This window comes from Ornithorhynchus anatinus, chromosome 18 (assembly GCF_004115215.2).
Source record: "Ornithorhynchus anatinus isolate Pmale09 chromosome 18, mOrnAna1.pri.v4, whole genome shotgun sequence".
NCBI lineage: Eukaryota > Metazoa > Chordata > Mammalia > Monotremata > Ornithorhynchidae > Ornithorhynchus > Ornithorhynchus anatinus.
In genome coordinates this window covers 14,386,658-14,405,501 of record NC_041745.1, presented here as the reverse complement: position 1 = coordinate 14,405,501, position 18,844 = coordinate 14,386,658, and the positions used below count along the sequence as shown (strand labels likewise).

General features: G+C 48.9%; 1 protein-coding gene across 4 annotated transcripts in view; it reads left to right on the top strand.

The window, feature by feature from the left end:
* The first annotated feature begins 11,186 nt into the window (after positions 1 to 11,186).
* Positions 11,187 to 18,844, top strand: part of HERC2 (HECT and RLD domain containing E3 ubiquitin protein ligase 2) — a 217,205-nt gene continuing 209,547 nt past the window's right edge. For 2 of the 4 annotated variants that reach the window (XM_029083305.1, XM_029083306.1), the window contains exons 1-2: positions 11,187 to 11,286; positions 16,565 to 16,665. In XM_029083305.1, the coding sequence (XP_028939138.1) occupies positions 16,594 to 16,665 (72 nt within the window). In that variant the 5' untranslated portion in view covers positions 11,187 to 11,286; positions 16,565 to 16,593. Of the gene's footprint in view, positions 11,287 to 11,500; positions 11,594 to 16,534; positions 16,666 to 18,844 lie in introns of those variants that run through there. The other 2 variants (XM_029083302.2, XM_029083304.2) reach the window with 2 other exon arrangements.

Below are 18,844 nucleotides of genomic sequence, written 5' to 3'. Positions count from 1 at the left end.
CCGAACCTCCTCCGCCGGCGCATGCGCGCAAGGCCCTCCGAGACGGCCGGCTCTTCCAGCCGATCCAGCCGCCAGGTCTTCCCGACCACCGGAGGAGAAGGGACTGAGGCCGGGCCGGGATTGGCGCGCGGCGGGGAGAGACCCAAAAGGCGGCGCGAATCAGGAAGGGACGGCAACGTCCGCTCCGTGGCCTCTGTAATCGTCATTCATTCATTCAGTAGTATTTATTGAGCGCTTACTATAATAATGTTGGTATTTGTTACTATGGGCAGAGCACGGTTCTAAGCGCTGGGGGAGATACAGGGGAATCAGGTTGTCCCACGTGAGGCTCACAGTCTTCATCCCCATTTTACAGATGAGGGAACTGAGGCCCAGAGAGGTGAAGTGACTTGCCCACAGTCACACAGCTGACAAGTGGCAGAGCCGGGAGTCGAACTCATGACCTCTGACTCCCAAGCCCAGGCTCTTTTCCACTGAGCCACGCTTACTATGTGCAGAGCACTGGACTAAGCGCTTGGAATGGACAAATCGGCAACAGATAGAGACAGTCCCTGCCCAGTGATGGGCTTACAGATTAATCGGGGGAGACAGACAGACAAAAACAATAGCGATGAATAGAATCAAGGGGATGAACATCTCATTAAAACAATAGCAATAAATTTTCATTCATTCAATAGTATTTATTCAGCGCTGACTGTGTGCAGAGCACTGTACTAAGCGCTTGCAATGGACAAATCGCTAACAGATAGAGACAGTCCCTGCCCTTTGACGGGCTTACAGTCTAATCGGGGGAGACGGAAAGACAAGAACAATAGCAAAATTATGTTTGAAAAGCTAAAAGAGTCATTGGCTAAAATAGGCATAACTGGGCCAGCAGTTTGAAATGCTTACTAGCCTGTTCCCTGAGCTAGGGGTTGGGTGAGTCCAGTGGTAAAAGGGAAGGGTGTTTAACTTCCCTTAGACTGCTTCCCCTTCATTCAGGGTGAAGTCCAGGATGACTTCGTGCCCTTGAAACTTAAAGTATCCCCGGAACTTCTTCTTTTGGAGCAGTAGTGGAAACCAGTAGATGTCATCTGGCCACATTTCACTGAAAGGCACCTGATCCAGTTTGAACCCCTGAGGACGCATTAAATAGAATCCCCACTCTGCCTCTTGTCAGCTGTGTGACAGTGGGCAAGTCACTTCACTTCTCTGGGCCTCAGTTCCCTCATCTGTAAAATGGGGATGAAGACTGTGAGCCTCACATGGGACAACCTCATTCCCCTGTATCTACCCCAGCTCTTAGAACAGGGCCCTGCACGAAGTAAGCGCTTAACAAATACCAACATTATTATAAATAGAATCAAAGTTAGTCATCATCATCATAATAAATGGTATCTGTTAGTAATAATACTACTAATGTTGGGATGCGGGAAGGGCTCACTATGTGCAGAGCACTGTTCTAAGCGCTGAGGGAGATGCAGGGTCATCAGGTGGGCCCCCGTGGGGCTCGCAGTCTTCATCCCCATTTTCCAGATAAGGCAACCGAGGCATAGAGAAGAATAATACTAATGTTGGTATTTGTTAAGTGCTTACTAGGTGCAGAGCACTGTTCTAAGCGCTGGGGTAGAGACAGGGTAATCAGGTTGTCCCCCGTGAGGATCACAGTCTTCATCCCCATTTTACAGATGAGGGAACCGAGGCCCAGAGAAGCAAAGTGACTGGCCCACAGTCACACAGCTGACAAGTGGCAGAGCCGGGATTCGAACCCATGCCCTCTGACTCCCAAGCCCGGGTTCTTTCCACTGAGCCATGCTGCTTCTCTAATCATAATAAACGGTATCTGTTAATAATAATAATACCAATAATGTTGGGATTCGGGAAAAGCTCACTATGTGCCGAGCACTGTTCTAAGCGCTGAGGGAGATGCAGGGTCATCAGGTTGTTCCCCATGGGCTCGCAGTCTTCATCCCCATTTTCCAGATGAGGCAACTGAGGCACAGAGAATAATGATAATAATGTTGGTATTCGTTAAGCGCTTACTATGTGCAGAGCGCTGTTCCAAACGCTGGGGGAGATACAGGGTAATCGGGTTATCCCACGTGAGGCTCCCAGTCTTCATCCCCATTTGACAGATGAGGGACCTGAGGCCCGGAGAAGTGAAGTGACTTGCCCACAGTCACCCAGTTGACAAGTGGCGGAGCTGGAATTCGAACCCATGACCTCTGACTCCCAAGCCCGGCCTCTTGTCCCTGAGCCACACTGACTTGCCCAAAGTCACACAGCTGAGCAATGGGGCAGTGTCCTCCTGTAGGAACAGGGAGCCGGGGAAGTCTGCCGGGCCCAGGGTGGAGAGTTAAAGAGAAACACGCGGGGCCCAACACACGCCCCGACTGCTCTGTCGTCGGCTGGCGTGTTTGGTGTTTGCTGCACGTGGTGGGATGGTTGCTTTTGTCCCGCTGCCTCCGGATCATCAGGAAGCTTCGGCTGGAAGAGAGCCATGCTTTTCCTTTTTTCGGTGCACCAGCCGGCCTGTCTGTCGCACTGGTCCTCCAGGCTTCTGCTGTAGTGCCATATCGTCCTGACCCGGCCATTCCCTGCACCACCTTCCCATCCCTGAAAACGGGCCTGCCCGGATAATAAGAATTAGAAAAAGAAGAAGGAGAAGTGACCCCTTCCCACGGGTCAGGCACTGTTCTAAGCCCTGGGGTAGATACAAGATAATCAGGTCCCCAAGGGGCTCGCAGTTTTGAAGTCATAATAATAATAAAAATAATAGCATTTGTTAAGCGCTTACTATGTACCGAGCACTGTTCTGAGCGCTGGGGTAGATACAGGTAATCAGATTGTCCCACATGAGGTTCACCGTCTTCATCCCCATTTTACAGATAAGGTAACTGAGGCACAGAGAGGTTAAGTGACTTGCCCACAGTCACACAGCTGACGGGTGGTAGAGAGGGATTCGAACCCATGACCTCTGACTTCCAAGCCCGGGCTCTTTCCCCTGAGCCTCGCTGCTTCCCTAGCCCCCTGAAGTAGTAGGGAGTAAATCAATACAACAGTCAACCAATCGGTGGCATTTAATGAGCACTTACTCTGTGCAGAGCACTGTTCTAAGCACTCGAGAGAGTATGGTACAAGAGAATCAGCAGACACGTTCCCTACCCCGAATAAGCTTACAGTCTATGGGGGAGACAGACATTAATGTGATGGACGGAATCCCCATTCTGCAGATGAAGGAACTGAGGCACAGATAAGTGAAGTGATTTAGCCAAGGTCACGCAACAGACTGGAGGCCGAGTGGGGATTAGAACCCGTCCTCTCTCTCAGGCCTGTGCTCTTTCTACGTCACACTGCTTCTCTCATGACACTGTCTCCCCCCCCAGCTGCTCTCTCATTCAATAGTATTTATTGAGCACTTACTATGTGCACAGCACTGTATTAAGCGCTTGGAATGTACAATTCGGCAACAGAGACAGTCCCTGCCCATGGACGGGCTTACAGTGTAATCTAGAGTAGGTCTCATCTTCTCCCACTTTCCGAGACTCTGGGAAACAGGGAGAATTGGCTTCTCTCTTGCCCCTGCTATGTCTCTTTCACACCCTTCCACCTCCTTTATCCCTTCTCTCTCTTCCTTTGATGCCCAGTTACTAGTTGCCATCATCTACTGCCCCTCGGGCCCCACCCGCGAAGTTCTGAACCATGCTGATGACTTCCTTGCATTCCTTTTCTCATCCTCCTTCTTTCTGATGGTATCTGTTAAGCGCTTACTATGTGCCAAGCATGGGATAGATACAAGGGAATCAGGTCAGACACAGTCCCTGTCCCATATAGGGCTCAAACTCTTAATTCCTATTTTTCAGCTGAGGTAACTGAAATGAAGCAAGCTGGTTCCACGGCAGAAAAATGGCCGAGCTTGTATGAGAACCCAAGACCTCTGACTCCCAGGCCCGTGCTCTTTCCACTAGGTCATGATTCTTTCATTCAATAGTATTTATTGAGCGCTTACTATGTGCAGAGCACTGTACTAAGAGCTTGGAATGTACAATTTGGCAACAGATAGAGACAATCCCTGCCCATTGACGGGCTTACAGTCTAATCGGGGGAGACAGACAGACAAAAACAATAGCAATAAATAGAATCAAGGGGATGTACATCTGATTAACAAAATAAATAGGGTAATAAAAATATATACAAATGAGCGGACAAGCACAGTGCTGAGGGGAAGGGAAGGGAGAGGGGAGGAGCAGAGGGAAAGGGGGGAAAGGGGACTTAGCTGAGGGGAGGTGTTGGGGGGCAGAGAGGCAGCAGAGGGAGCAGAGGGAAAAGGGGGAAGCTCAGTCTGGGAAGGCCTCTTGGAGGAGATGAGCTCTCAGTAGGGCTTTGAAGAGGGGAAGAGAATTAGTTTGGCAGAGGTGAGGAGGGAGGGCATTCCAGGACAGCGGGAGGACGTGGCCCTGAGTCGACAGCGGGATAGTTCCTCAGGGACTTCATGGGGAGATCTCTAAAGACCCCCCCAGCCTCCCTCTTCTCCTCCTCATCTCTACCGACTGCCTCCTTCACATCACCTCACCCAATCAGCAACTTGTACCCCCACTTATCTTATCATTCCTTAGTTACTGTATCGTCTCCAGCTTTACCAGCTCTGAGGTTTCACTCTCTGACCACAACCTTCTCAGGTGCCTCTTCTCCCATCCTTCTCCCTCTCCTTTCTCTCCCACACACCTCCTCCCTGCAAACCTGCCTCCTCCCACAAGAGACCATCAATCTCCTGACGCCCTCCACTTATCCCAAGCTCTCAGGCCTCATTTGATCTTCCTACCCAACCTGTCTTGTTGCACAAGTCCGTGCTCTCAACTCCTTCCTCCCCACTGAATTCCACTCACTTATTGCTCTGCCCCTCCATCAAACTCACACCACCAATCTGTAACCCTGGGTCGCCTCCACAGAACGCTCCCTCCGATCATGTGAAAATCTATGATGAAAATTCAGGCATCAGGCCTACTTCGTCCATCTCCAACACATGTTCTCCTGCTCTAGCTCAGCCCTCTCCTCTGCCCAGCAACAATACGTCTCCCTTATCGACTCCCACGTCCATTGTCCATGCCAACTGTTTCAAGCTTTTAACTCCCTTCTTAAACCCCACAGGCCCTACCCCTTATCTCTTGCCCCTAATGACCTTGCTATCTATTTCACTGATAAAATTGAAACCCTCAGACAAGATCTCCCTAAAATCTCTCCTGGACCACACCACTCCCATTAGCCTCCTGCTCCCTCTTCAACTCTCTCACCCTTCCCAGAGGTTTCTCAAGAGGAGCTCTCCGGCCTCTACTCCCTCCACTCGCACCTCCAACCCCATCCCTTTGCACTGAAGTGTTTGTTAAGTGTTCACTGTGTTGGAAACACAGTACTAAGAGGTCCTCTAGACTGAAAGCTCCTTGTAGGCAGGGAATGTGTCTACCAATTCCATTACACTGTACCCTCCCGAGTGCTTAGTAAAGAGCCCTCAGTAAATACGATCGATTGATCGGTTTAGATAAAAGACAATCAGATTGGACACACCAGGCTCACAGCCCAAGTAGAAGTGAGTTGGCTATTTAACAGGTGAAGGAACTGAGGCACAAAGAAGTTAATTGACCTATCCAAGGTCACACGAGTGGAGGGGCCAGAATTAGAACTCGAGTGTGCCGGACACATAGGCCCATATTCTTTCCACTAGATCTGTAACAGGGTGAACCCGGGCTCCCACCATCTCAAGGTCAGAATGCTATCTGTGACTTCCTGATCTAATGAGGCGGAACTCAGAACTCGGTGGGGCCACACAGCTGAGACTGCAAGACATCCCAGGTCAAGAGCGCGGAAAGAGGTGTCCCTCTCCCCCGTGCCAGTCAAATAAGGCATGTAGTAGGGAAGGGCAGAGATTGGACAAATGGATGATGGGAAGCAGGAATAGCCTGGGAGTGCAGGTGATGAATACCTGCCGCCTCCAACATTCTGCGTGGGGGATCAAGATTTGCAGCAGCTGCTCACGTGTCTCCCCTGACCAGAGCGTCGAATGCCGTCTCCATCTCCGGAAGCGGCGCACTAAAGTGAGGGACCGCGGGACAGGTGAGTGTCTCGCTGAGTGCTCGTGGGTGGGAGTTTGGTGCTTCGCTACAGGCGGGAAAGGCATAAGTGAACTCCTCCCGGAAAGGAAGTTCAATTTTCTGTGTCCGAACAATCAAATCATTATATTGCTCCTGAAAGGGAAGTTCATTTCGGCGCACAGAAAAAATTTTGGATGGCTCAGCCCACGACCCCAGTCTCTTTCTCTCGCTGCGTTGATTCCCGAATCTGTCCCAGGGCGACGGGCAACAAGACCTCTCTTCTTCTCTCCTAAAAAGACTCTCCCTCAACCCCACTTTACCCTCCAGTTATCATTCTGGAGCCCCCCAGCCATTCATTTCAAACTCCTCAAACATCTGCTGCCTCCACTTCTTCTCCTTCCGCTCTCTTCTTGACTCCCTGCAATCTTCCACTCCCTCCCTCTTTCCCTCCACTCCATGTAAAATGCCCTCTCTAAGGACACCAACGACCTCCATCTTGCCCAACCCAACCAACGGACTCTACTCCAACTTAGTCATTCTAGTCCTCTCTGCACACTTTAACATCCTTCTCCTTGGTTTTATTGACACTGTCTTCTCCTGGTTTTCCTTCTGCCTCTCTAGCTACCCTTTTTTTGATCTCTTCCACCAACTCCTCCTCTGTCTCTCCCCTGCTAACTGTGAGGGATCCCCAAAGGCTGAGTCCCAGATCCCCTTCTACTCTCCATTTACACCCATGAACTCATTTACTCCCTTGGCTTTACCCACCATCTCTTTGTCGATGACTCCCATATCTGCCTCTCCAGGCCTGACCTACTACTCTCCTCTGAAATCTCACATATACTTTTGATTTCAGGACATCTGAAACTTAGTGTTCCCAAAAGAGAATTCCTCATCTTCCCACCTAAGCCCTCTCTCATCACCGGAGACAACACTACCATCCTCCCTGCCTCCCAAATCTTCAACTTTGCCACCATCCTTGACTCAACTCTCTCACTCAACCCATATATTCAGTCTGTCACCAAACCCCGGGGGTTCTATCTTCCCAATATCTCTGAAATAGGCTCCATCCTCTATATTTAGATTGCTATCGCACTGGTTCAAGCACTGTCTTGACTACTGAGTCAGCCTCCTCGCTGACCGCCCGTCTCCAGCCTTGCCCCTCCTCAGGCCATGCTTCGCTTTGCTGAACAGATCATTTTTCTAAAAAATCATTCTATGCACATCTTCCTACTCATCAAAACCCTCCAATGACTGCCCATCCATCTCCACATCGAACAGATACTCCTTGAACCCAGTTTTAAGGTGTTTGGTCAGCTCTCTCCCTCCTACCTGTGCGTCTCATGATTTTGCTCTTCTCTCCTAAGGGTTTAGAACAGTGCATTGCACTCAACTGACTCTCAGGTAATATGACTTTTTCCAAAACTCAGCTAGAGGATCTCTTCTTCATGCAGGGCTGGAAGCCAGGTGCCGGACCAAATCTAAATGATGCCCCTATGTAGAAAAGAATAATAATAATAATGATAGTATTTTTTAAGTACTTACTAAGATTAAGATTAAGAGCCCCATGTGGGGCAATCTTGTATCCCCCTAGCGCTTAGAACAGTGCTTGGCACATAGTAAGTGCTTAACAAATGCCATCACTATTATCATCATTATTATTATTATGTGCCAAGCACTGTACTAAATACTTGAAAAGTTCATTGCGGTCTCAATCCCCATTTGACAGATGAGGTAACCGAGGCACAGAGAAGTGAAGTGACTTGCTCAAGGTCATGCAGCAGACAAGAGGCATAGCTGGGATTAGAACCCATGACCTTCTGAATCCCAAGGCCCATGCTCTATGCACTTTACCATGCTCCTTCTCATGAGCTCCTTCTGTAGTGATGCTTTGACAGAATTCAATCAATCAATCAATAGTATTTATTAAGTGCTTACTAAAAGCTTGGGAGAGTACAATGCAACAGAGTTAGCAGACACATTCCCTGCCCACAAAGATCTTACAGTCTAGAGAAGCAGCGTGGCTTAGTGGAAAAAAGACGGGCTTGGGAGTCAGAGGTCATGGGTTCTAATCCCAGCTCTGCCACTTAGCTGTGTGACCTTGAGCAAGCCACTTAAATTCCCTGTGCCTCAGTTACTTCAGCTGTAAAATGGGGATTGAGACTGTGAGCCCATGTGGGACAACCTGATTACCTTGTAATAGTAATGTTGGTATTTGTTAAGTGCTTACTATGTGCTAAGCACTGTTCTAAGCACTAGGGTAGATACAGGGTAATCAGGTTGTCCCACGTGGGGCTCACAGTCTTCATCCCCATTTTACAGATGAAGGAACTGAGGCCCAGAGAAGTGAAGTGACTGGTTCAAAGTCACACAGATGACAAGTGGCAGAACCAGGATTAGAACCTGCAACCTCTGAGTCTCAAGCCCGGGCTTTTTCCACTTAGCCACGCTGCTTCTCTATCTACCCCAGTGCTTAGAACAGTGTTTGGCACATAGTAAGAGCTTAACAAATACCATCATTATTATTGGTAGGGGGGAGACAGATGTTAATATAAGCAAATCATAACATATAATTTAAAGATCTGTATATAAATGTCGTGGGGTTGAGGATCGGGGGGAATATCAGATGCCCAGATCCAAATGCATAAATGATGCAGGCAAGAGAGGGAGCCAGGGAAAAGAAGGATTAATCTGGGAAGGACCTGAATTCTAATCCTGACCGCAACACTTGTCTGTGTGCCTTCTCTGTGCCTCAGTTACCTTTCTGCAAAATGGGGATTAAAACTGCGAGCCCCATGTGGGACATGGACTTTGTCCAACTTGATTACCTGGCAATAATAATAATAATTGAGTATTATTAAGTGCTTGCTATGTGCCAGGCACTGTTCCAAGCGCTGGGGTTGAAAGGAGCAAATGAGGCTGTACCTACCCCAGTGCTTAGAAGAGTGTCTGGCACATGGTAAGAGCTTAACAAATACCATAAAAAAGAGGAAATGCAAGACTGCAGGGAAGGAGAGAGGTCAGGGCTAAAGATGTAGATTTGGGAATCATCCACACAGAGATGATAGTGAACCCGTGGGCGCAAGTGAGCATTGTCTAGCTTCTCAGAGAAGTATTCCTTACCAGAATATTGTTAATGAGTGTACATCCCCTTGATTCTATTTATCATGATTATGTCCATCTGTCTCCCCCGATTAGACTGTGAGCCCGTCATTGGGCAGGGATTGTCTCTATCTGTTGCCAAAATGTCCATTCCAAGCACTTAGTCCAGTGCTCTGCACATAGTAAGCGCTCGATAAATACTATGGAATGAATGAATGAATGAATGAACCCATGACCTCTGACTCCCAAACCTGGGCTCTTTCCGCTAAGCTGCTCCCGCCACGAGCCTGTCACTGGGCAGGGAGGGTCTCTCTCTGTTGCCAAATTGGACATTCCAAGGCTTAGTGCCTTGCTCTGCACAGTGGAAGCACTTAATAAATAGCAGCATGGCTCAGTGGCAAGAACCTGGGCTTGGGAGTCCGAGGACGTGGGTTGGAGTCATGGATCCGCCACTCATCAGCTGTGTGACCTGGGCCCAGTCACTTCACTTCTGTGGGCCTCAGTTCCCTCATCTGGAAAATGGGGATGAAGCCTGTGAGCCTCACGTGGGACAACCTAATTACCCTGTATCTCCCCCAGTGCTTAGAACAGTGTTCTGCACATAGTAAGCTCTTAACAAATACCAACGTTATTATTCTCTGGGCCTCAGTTCCTTCATCTGGAAAATGCAGATGAAGTCTGCGAGCCCTATGTGGGACCCCCTAATTACCTTGTTCTACCCCAGTGCTTAGAACAGTGCTCTGCACATAGTAAGCTCTTAACAAATACCAACATGATTCTTCTCTGGGCCTCAGTTCCCTCGTCTGGAAAATGTGGATGAAGACTGCGAGCCCTACGTGGGACCCCCTAATCACCCCAGCGCTGAGAACAGTGCTCTGTTCACAGTAAGGGCTTAACAAATACCAACATTATTATAAACACTGGTGAATGAATGAATGAAGATTCCTACTTTTTTTATTTATTTTTCTTTTCCGTCCCCTGCCCGTCCCCACCATTGGGCTTAGAGAAGCAGCGCGGCTCAGTGGAAAGAGCCCGGGCTTGGGAGTCAGAGGTCACGAGTTTGAATACCAGCTTCGCCACTTGTCAGCTGTGTGACTGTGGGCAAATCACTTTGCTTCTCTGGGCCTCAGTTGCCTCATCTGGCAAATGGGGATTAACTGTGAGTCCCACGTGGGACAACCCGATGACCCTGCATCTCCCCCAGAGCTTAGAACTGTGCTCTGCACATAGTAAGCGCTTAACAAATACCAACATGATTATTATTACTCTCTGTGCCTCGGTTGCCTCATCTGTCAAATGGGGCTGAAGACTGTGAGCCTCACGTGGGACCACCTGATGACCCTGTATCTCCCCCAGCGCTTAGGACAGTGCTCTGCACATAGGAAGCACTTAACAGATGCCAACACGATTCTTCTCTGGGCCTCAGTTCCCTCACCTGGAAAATGGGGCTGAAGACTACGAGCCTTCCGTGGGACCCCTTAATCACCCCAGCGCTTAGACCACCGCTCTGCCCGTAGTAAGGGCTTAACAAATACCGCCATTATTATCGATTAGACCGTAAGCCCGTCGAAGGGCAGGGACCGTCTCTATCCTGTTGCCGATTTGTCGATTCCAAGCGCTTAGCACGGGGCTCTGCACATAGCAAGCGCTCAATAAATACTAATGAATGAATGACTACTGTTGAATGAATGAAGCGTCCTCCTTTCTTTTTTTTTATTTTTCTTTCCCGTCCCCTGCCCGCCCCCACCCTCGGGGTTCCTCAGAATTCCCCCTTAGCGCCCTCCCCTTCCTCAGGCCCGGCCCCGCTCCCCATGGCTTCCCTCCCCGCCGCGGCCCCAACGCCCCGCCCTCCTTCGTTCTCCTGCGGAGGGAGCGGAAGTCCCGCCTCCCCGCCGCGATCCCCGCGCCTATTGGCCGCGCCTCGGGGCGGCCGCCGTGCTCCCCCTTCCCATTGGCTGAGCGGCGCCGTCACTCACGGGCCTCGCTTCTCCCGGCGGCGGCGGCGGAGGAGGAGGAGGCGGCGGCGGCGGAGGAGGAGGCGGCGGCTCCTCCCGCTGGCTGCCGCCCGCTTGCTCTCTCGCTCGCTCGGTGGATCCGGGGGCCGGACGGAGACGGAGAGAGGGTGAGTGAGGCGGGAGGGCGGAGGGGAAGGAGAAGGGAAAGGCGAGGGCCGCCCTCCCCTCCTCGGCCATGGCGGCCCGGCCGGGGCAGCGGCCCGGAAAAGCCGTTGTGTGGGGGCCCGCGCGCCGCCTCCCCTCCCCCGCTCCTCATACCCCTCCCGTGTCCTCGGCGCCGACCCTCTGCGCAACGCTCAGCCCCGCCTCCTCATCCTGCTGCTGTTCGTTCGGCGCCGACTCCGCGCCCAGCACTCTCCTGCTCCTAATCAGCGGGGGTATTTGAGCGCTTCCTATGTGCCCAGCCCTGCCCTGGTAATAATCGTAGCACCGGTTAAGTGCCGACTCTGCGCCCACCACTGCGTTCGTAATCATCGTGGTATTTCTGAAGCGCCGACTCGGTGCCCGGCACTGGGCTCGTAATCATCCTGGTATTTGAGCGCTTACTATGTGCACAGCACTGCACTAATAGTAATCATAGTACTGGTTAAGCGCTTACCCTGTGCCCAGCACTGCGCTCGTGATCATCGTGGCACTGGTTAGGCACTTACTCTGCGCCCAGCACTGTGCCCATAATCATCGTGGTATTTCTTAAGCGCTGACTCTGTGCCCAGCCCTGTGCTCCTCCTCATCGCGGGGCTTGTTTGAGCGCCTACTGGGTGCCCAGCACTGCGCTAGTAAGAATCGTGGGACTGGTTATAAGCGCTTACTATGTGCCCAGCACTGTACCGCTCGTAATCGTCGCGGTATTGGAGCGCTTACTGTGTGCCCAGCACTGTACTACTCATAATCGTCGCGGTATTGGAGCGCTTACTATGTGCACAGCACTGCACTAATAGTCATCATAGTACTGGTTAAGCGCTTACCCTGTGCCCAGCACTGCGCTCATAATAATCGTGGGACTGGTTAGGCGCTTAACCTGTGCCCAGCACTGTACTGCTCATAATCATCGCGGTATTTGAGCGCTTACTATGTGCACAGCACTGCACTAATAGTCATCATAGTACTGGTTAAGCGCTTACCCTGTGCCCAGCACTGCGCTCATAATAATCGTGGGACTGGTTAGGCGCTTACCCTGTGCCCAGCACTGTACTGCTCATAATCATCGCGGTATTGGAGCGCTTACTATGTGCCCAGCACTGCACTACTCATAATCGTCGCGGTATTTGAGCGCTTACTATGTGCACAGCACTGCACTAATAATCATCATAGTACTGGTTAAGCGCTTACCCTGTGCCCAGCACTGCGCTCATAATAATCGTGGGACTGGTTAGGCGCTTACCCTGTGCCCAGCACTGTACTGTGCATAATCATCGCGGTATTTGAGCGCTTACTATGTGCCCAGCACTGCACTACTCATAATTGTCGTGGTATTTGAGCGCTTACTATGTGCACAGCACTGCACTAATAATCATCATAGTGCTGGTTAAGCGCTTACCCTGTGCCCAGCACTGCGCTCATAATAATCGTGGGACTGGTTAGGCGCTTACCCTGTGCCCAGCACTGTACTGCGCATAATCATCGCGGTATTTGAGCGCTTACTATGTGCCCAGCACTGCAGTACTCATAATTGTCGTGGTATTTGAGCGCTTACTATGTGCACAGCACTGCACTAATAATCATCATAGTGCTGGTTAAGCGCTTACCCTGTGCCCAGCACTGCGCTCATAATAATCGTGGGACCGGTTAGGCACTTACCCTGTGCCCAACACTGTACTGCTCATTATCATCGTGGTATTTGAGCGCTTACTATGTGCCCAGCACGGTACTACTCATAATCATCGTGGTATTTGAGCGCTTACTATGTGCCCAGCGCTGTACTCGTGATAATCGTGATATTTGTTAAATGCTTCCTGTGTGCCCAGCACTGTACTGCTCATAATCATCGCGGAATTTGTTTGAGCGCCTGCTGTGTGCCCAGCACTCTACTGCTCATAATCATCGTGGTATTGGAGCCCTTACTATGTGCACAGCACTGCACTAATAATAATCATAGTACTGGTTAAGCGCTAACCCTGTGCCCAGCACTGTGCTGCTCATAATCATCGCGGTATTTGTTCGAGCGCTTACTATGTGCTCAGCACTGTACTACTCATAATCATCGTGGTATTTGAGCGCTGTGTGCCCAGCACTGTACTCATGATAATCGTGGTATTCGTTAAATGCTTCCTATTTGCCCAGCACTGTATTTATGATCATCGTGGTATGTGTTAAGCGCTTACTATGTGCCCAGTGCTGTACTGCTCATAATCATCGTGGTATTTGTTTAAGCACTTACTATGTGCCCAGCGCTGTACTGCTCGTAATCATCGTGGTATATGTTCATTCATTCATTCAATAGTACTTATTGAGCGCTTACTATGTGCAGAGCACTGTACTAAGCGCTTGGAATGTACAAATCGGTAACAGAGACAGTCCCTGCCCTTTGACGGGCTTACGGTCTAATCGGGGGAGACAGACAAGAACAATGGCAATAAATAGAGTCAAGGGGAAGAACATCTCATTAAAACGATAGCAAATAAATAGAATCAGGGTGATGTGCATCTCATTAACAAAATAAATAGGGTAATGAAGATATGTACAGTTGAGCGGACGAGTAGAGTGCCGAGGGGATGGAACGGGAGAAGGGGAGGAGCAGAGGGAAAGTGGGGAGAAGAGGGTTTAGCTGCGGAGAGGTGAAGGGGGGGGTAGAGGGAGCAGAGGGAAAAGGGGAAGCTCAGTGTGGGAAGGCCTCTTGGGGGAGGTGAGCTTTAAGTAGGGTTTTGAAGAGGGGAAGAGAATTAGCTTGGCAGAGGTGAGGAGGGAGGGCGTTCCAGGACCGCGGGAGGACGTGGCCCCGGGGGTCGATGGCGGGATAGGCCAGAACGGGGGACGGCGAGGAGGTGGGCGGTAGAGGAGCGGAGCGTGCGGGATGGGCAGTAGAAAGAGAGAAGGGAGGAGAGGTAGGAAGGGGCAAGGTGATGGAGAACCTTGAAGCCTAGAGTGAGAAGTTTAAGCACTTCCTGTGTGCCCAGCGCTGTACTGCTCATAATAATAATGTTGGTAGTTGTTAAGCGCTTACTATGTGCAGAGCACTGTTCTAAGCGCCGGGGTAGGTACAGGGTCATCAGGTTGTCCCACGTGAGACTCACAGTCTTAATCCTCATTTTCCAGATGAGGGAACTGAGGCCCAGAGAAGTGAAGGGACTGGCTCAGAGTCACCCAGCTGCCAAGTGGCGGCGCCAGAATTCGAACCCATGACCTCTGACTCCCAAGCCCGGGCTCTTTCCACTGAGCCACACTGCTTCTCTAATAATCGTGCTATTTCTTAAGCGCTTACAGAGTGCCCAGCACTGCACTCCTGATAATCGTGGCATTTGTTTGAGCGCTCACTATGTGCCCAGCACTGCACTAATAATAATCGTGGTACTGGTTAAGCGCTTACTATGTGCCCAGCACTGTACTGCTCATAATCATCGTGGTATTTCTTAAGCGCTTACTACTGCACACTACTGTACTAATAATGATTGTGGTATGTGTTAGGTGCTTACTGTGTGCACAGCACTTGACTACTTCTGATAATCGTGGCGTTTGTTTAAGCGCTTACTATGAGCACAGCACTGTACTGCTTATAATAATCATGGTATTTGTTAAGCAGTTACTATGTGCCCAGCATTGCACTACTCATGACGATCGTGGTATTTCTTAAGCACTTACTTTGCGCACACCACTGTACTGATAATAATCATGATATTTAAGCGCTTACTATGTGCACACCACTGTACTGATAATAATCGTGGTATTTGTTAAGCGCTTACTATGTGCACACCACTGTACTAATAAAAATCATGGTATTTGATAAGCACTTACTATGTGCACAGCACTGGAGTACTCATAATAATCATAGTATGTGTTAAGCGCTTACTATGCGCTCAGCACTGTATTACCAACAATGCTAATAATAATTAAGGTATTTGTTACGCACTTATGTGTCAGGAACTGTACTAAGCACTGGATAATAATTTTGGTATTTATTAAACGCTTTCTCTGTGCCCAGCACTGTACTACTCATAATAATCGTGGTATTTGTTAGGCACTTACTATGTGCATAGCACTGTACTACTGACAATACTGATGATAATTATGGTATTTGTTAAGCGCTTTCTATGTGCCAGGCACTGTACTAAGCACTGGATAATTTGGTATTTGTCAAGCACTTATTATGTACACAGCACTGTACTACTAACAATACTGGTAATCATTATGGTATTTGTTAAGCGCTTACTATGTGCCAGGAACTGTACTAAGCACTGGGTAATAATTTTGATATTTGTTAAGCACTTAGTATGTGCTGGGAACTGCACTAAGCGCTGGATAATAATTTTGGTATTTGTTAAACGCTGTGTGCCTAGCACTGGGGTACTACTAATAATTATGGTACTTGTTAAGTGCTTACTATGTGCACAGCACTGGACTACTCACAATCCTGATAATAATTATGGCATTTGTTAAGCACTTACTATGTGCAAAGCACTTTTCTAAGCGCTGGGGTGGATACCAGGTGATCAGGTTGTCCCCCATAGGGCTCACGGTCTTAATCCCCATTTTTCAGATGAGGTAACTGAAGCCCAGAAAAGTTAAGTGGCTCGCCCAAGGTCACACAGCTGACGAGTGGCGGAGCTGGGATTAGAACCCACGTCCTCTGATTCCCAAGCCCGGGCTCTTTGCACTGAGCCCCGCCGCTTCACGCTTGGGAGAGAACAATACAACAGTAAACCAACAGATTCCCTGTCATTCATAAAGTCGTATTTATTGAGCGCTTACTGTGTGCGGAGCACTGTACTGGGCGTTTGGAAAGTCCAATTCAGCGACCGAGAGAGCCAGGCCCTGCCCGCGACGGGCTCACAGTCTAGAAGAGGTGAGACAGGTATCAAAACAGGTAAAAGGGCATAAATAGCACCAGTATCAATAATCAGAGATACATATACACGTCAAAACAAGTTAATAAGCATTAATATAAAAACAGAATTATAGATATGTACATATGCCTTGAGGGATTCATTCAGTTGTAGTTATTGAGCGCTCTCTGTGTACAGACCACCGTACTGAGCGCCTTTCCTAAGGATTTAGGATGTGGAGGAGGGACCCGGGTTCGCTTTCATTAGGATTTCAACAGCCTCTCTTCCCTGCTTGCTTTCGCGGTGGCACTGGGGATGCGATTCAGATGCCCCGGAGTGGGGTTCATTTAGGTAAATGGATTTCTTTTTCCCTTTTTAGGCTCATAGCTTTCGTTTGGTGTAATTCCAGATACCACAGGAAGGCCTGGAAGAAGAAAAATGACTTCTGAAACCTTTTGTTTGGCTGCCCAGGCTAGGTTCGACTCCAAATGGCTGAAAACCGATTTACAGGTAAGGGTTCCGAAGATGGGCTTTTGCCCCGGAGCCTTTAAGGAAATATCGGAAGATGTGGCTCTCACTGGGGAATGTAATAGCGAAACTTAAATAGGATTCGATTGCTCCTAAGGAATCCTTTTAGGCAGTCAACTGATTTTTTTTTTTTAATGAGTACCCTTTGCAGCCTTCTTTAAATAGGTTTGTAATTCAGCATGCTTCTGAAGTCCACGATCTGCTTAAATGTTAGGATTCCCGATATTCCATTGGTAGGGAGTGACTTTTCTGAACGAGGCCTTGGTCACTCTTGGCCGTTACCCCTTTTGTGATCCCTTTGCCTCTGGGTCGCCTGAGTCATTCAAGAAATTCGTCAAAACGTTTTTATTTTAACTTGCACTTGTTTTTGTATATGCTTTAGAAAGCTGTCGATTACACATTTTCTTCTATTTTGCTCAGCTTGTGGAAGAACACTCTTGGTTTCAATTGAGCTCCGCTTTATTTTGCAAAGTCGATCTTTTTGCAAATAAACACAGGTGTATATGTGTAGTCTTCTGCCTGAGGTGTGCCAGCTAGGAAGCATATATTACTCCGTATTGTAGACTGGCAAGCAGACGATGGCTCTTTTAAGAATAATGTTGGTATTTGTTAAGCGCTTACTATGTGCATAGCACTGTTCTAAGCGCTGGGGTAGATACAGGGTCATCAGGTTGTCCCACATGAGGCTCACAGTCTTAATCCCCGTTTTACAGATGAGAGAACTGAGGCCCAGAGAAGTGAAGTGACTTGCCCACAGTCACACAGCTGCCAAGTGGCAGAGCTGGGATTTGAACCCAGGACCTCTGACTCCCCAGCCCAGGCTCTTTCCACTGAGCCACGCTGCTTCTCTTTTATGTCTTCTCTAGTAATATTCTATTAGTAAAATATTCTATTATTAAATCAGTTGTGAGTGTTGTAGTCGGCTCTTGACAGAGACTAAAATGTAGGTTTAGATTTCAGAGTTCAATATGCTAAATGACATATATCGTTTTCGAGTCACTCATGTATTCCGGAAGAGTTCTCAAATAATACTAGTGAAGGACCGTAAAACGATAACGGCCTCTAAAGCGTCTCTGTGGTCTTTGAAAAACCTTGGCCAGAAGGTGAAGTTTACGGATTAATATGAAATTAATCTGTTGCCGAATTGTCCGTTCCAAGCGCTTGGTGCAGTGCCGTGCACATAGTAAGCGCTCAATAAATACTATTGGATGAAAATGCTTCTTAAGAGATGTTTTAACCTTAGATTTTATTTGTAATATATGTTGCTTCAATAGAAGCACTTAGGTTATGTCCTCCCAACAGGAAGTGTGGCCATTTGCTTAGAGGTCAGCATTCTGCCTTCTCCTTTTCCGCTGCTGTTTGGGATGGGTTTGGCAAGTGATAGACCCAAATGCTTTGGGGGAAAAAAAAATCTATTCTCCATTAGAACATTACGGAAAATGGCCCAGGTCAGCAGATCAGTGGGACTTGGTCATCGAATGTGGTAGACGTGAATTTCGAACGGGAGTACACGGCAGCAGCTCGGATCCAAAAATAGAAACAGAAACACCTTGCTTGTTGAGTGAAGAGGGCAGTGAGGAAAGGTGACACCTCTTTCTGAAGCCGTGGAGCTCCGTGGCTGCCCCGAAAGCCCCTCACCGCTCCTGCTTTGACCGACATCCCTTTGGAAGCTGATACTCGGGGCAGAATGCTTAAACCGACCCTCTTCGGGAGAAACTAAATGTGATATAGACTAGGACGTAACTGAAGGTAGCCGGGCCCTTGGATTTGGAGAACGCGATAAAGGGAAAGCGAGTGACTTGAGAGTTATGGCTTTATAGTCAGTGTTTTAATATTAGAGAATTGGGTTTAATCCATATAATTGCTGGCTTGAACTTTTCTCCCCGAATGTCCCGAGTGGAAACTTGCAAACGGGTTTTTTTTTTTTTGAAAGAATACATTGCAGAGATTTTGGGGCACATCTCCTCCAAGAGGCCTTCCCTAATTAAGCCCTCTTTTCCTTTTCTCCCACTCTCCTCTGCGTCGCCTTGCCTTGCTCCCTTTATTCATTCCCCCTCCCAGCCCCACGGCACTTATGTACCCATTTGTAATTTTATCTGTATTAATGTCTGTCTCCCCCTCTAGACCGTAAGCTCACTGTGGGCAGGCAATCATAAAAATG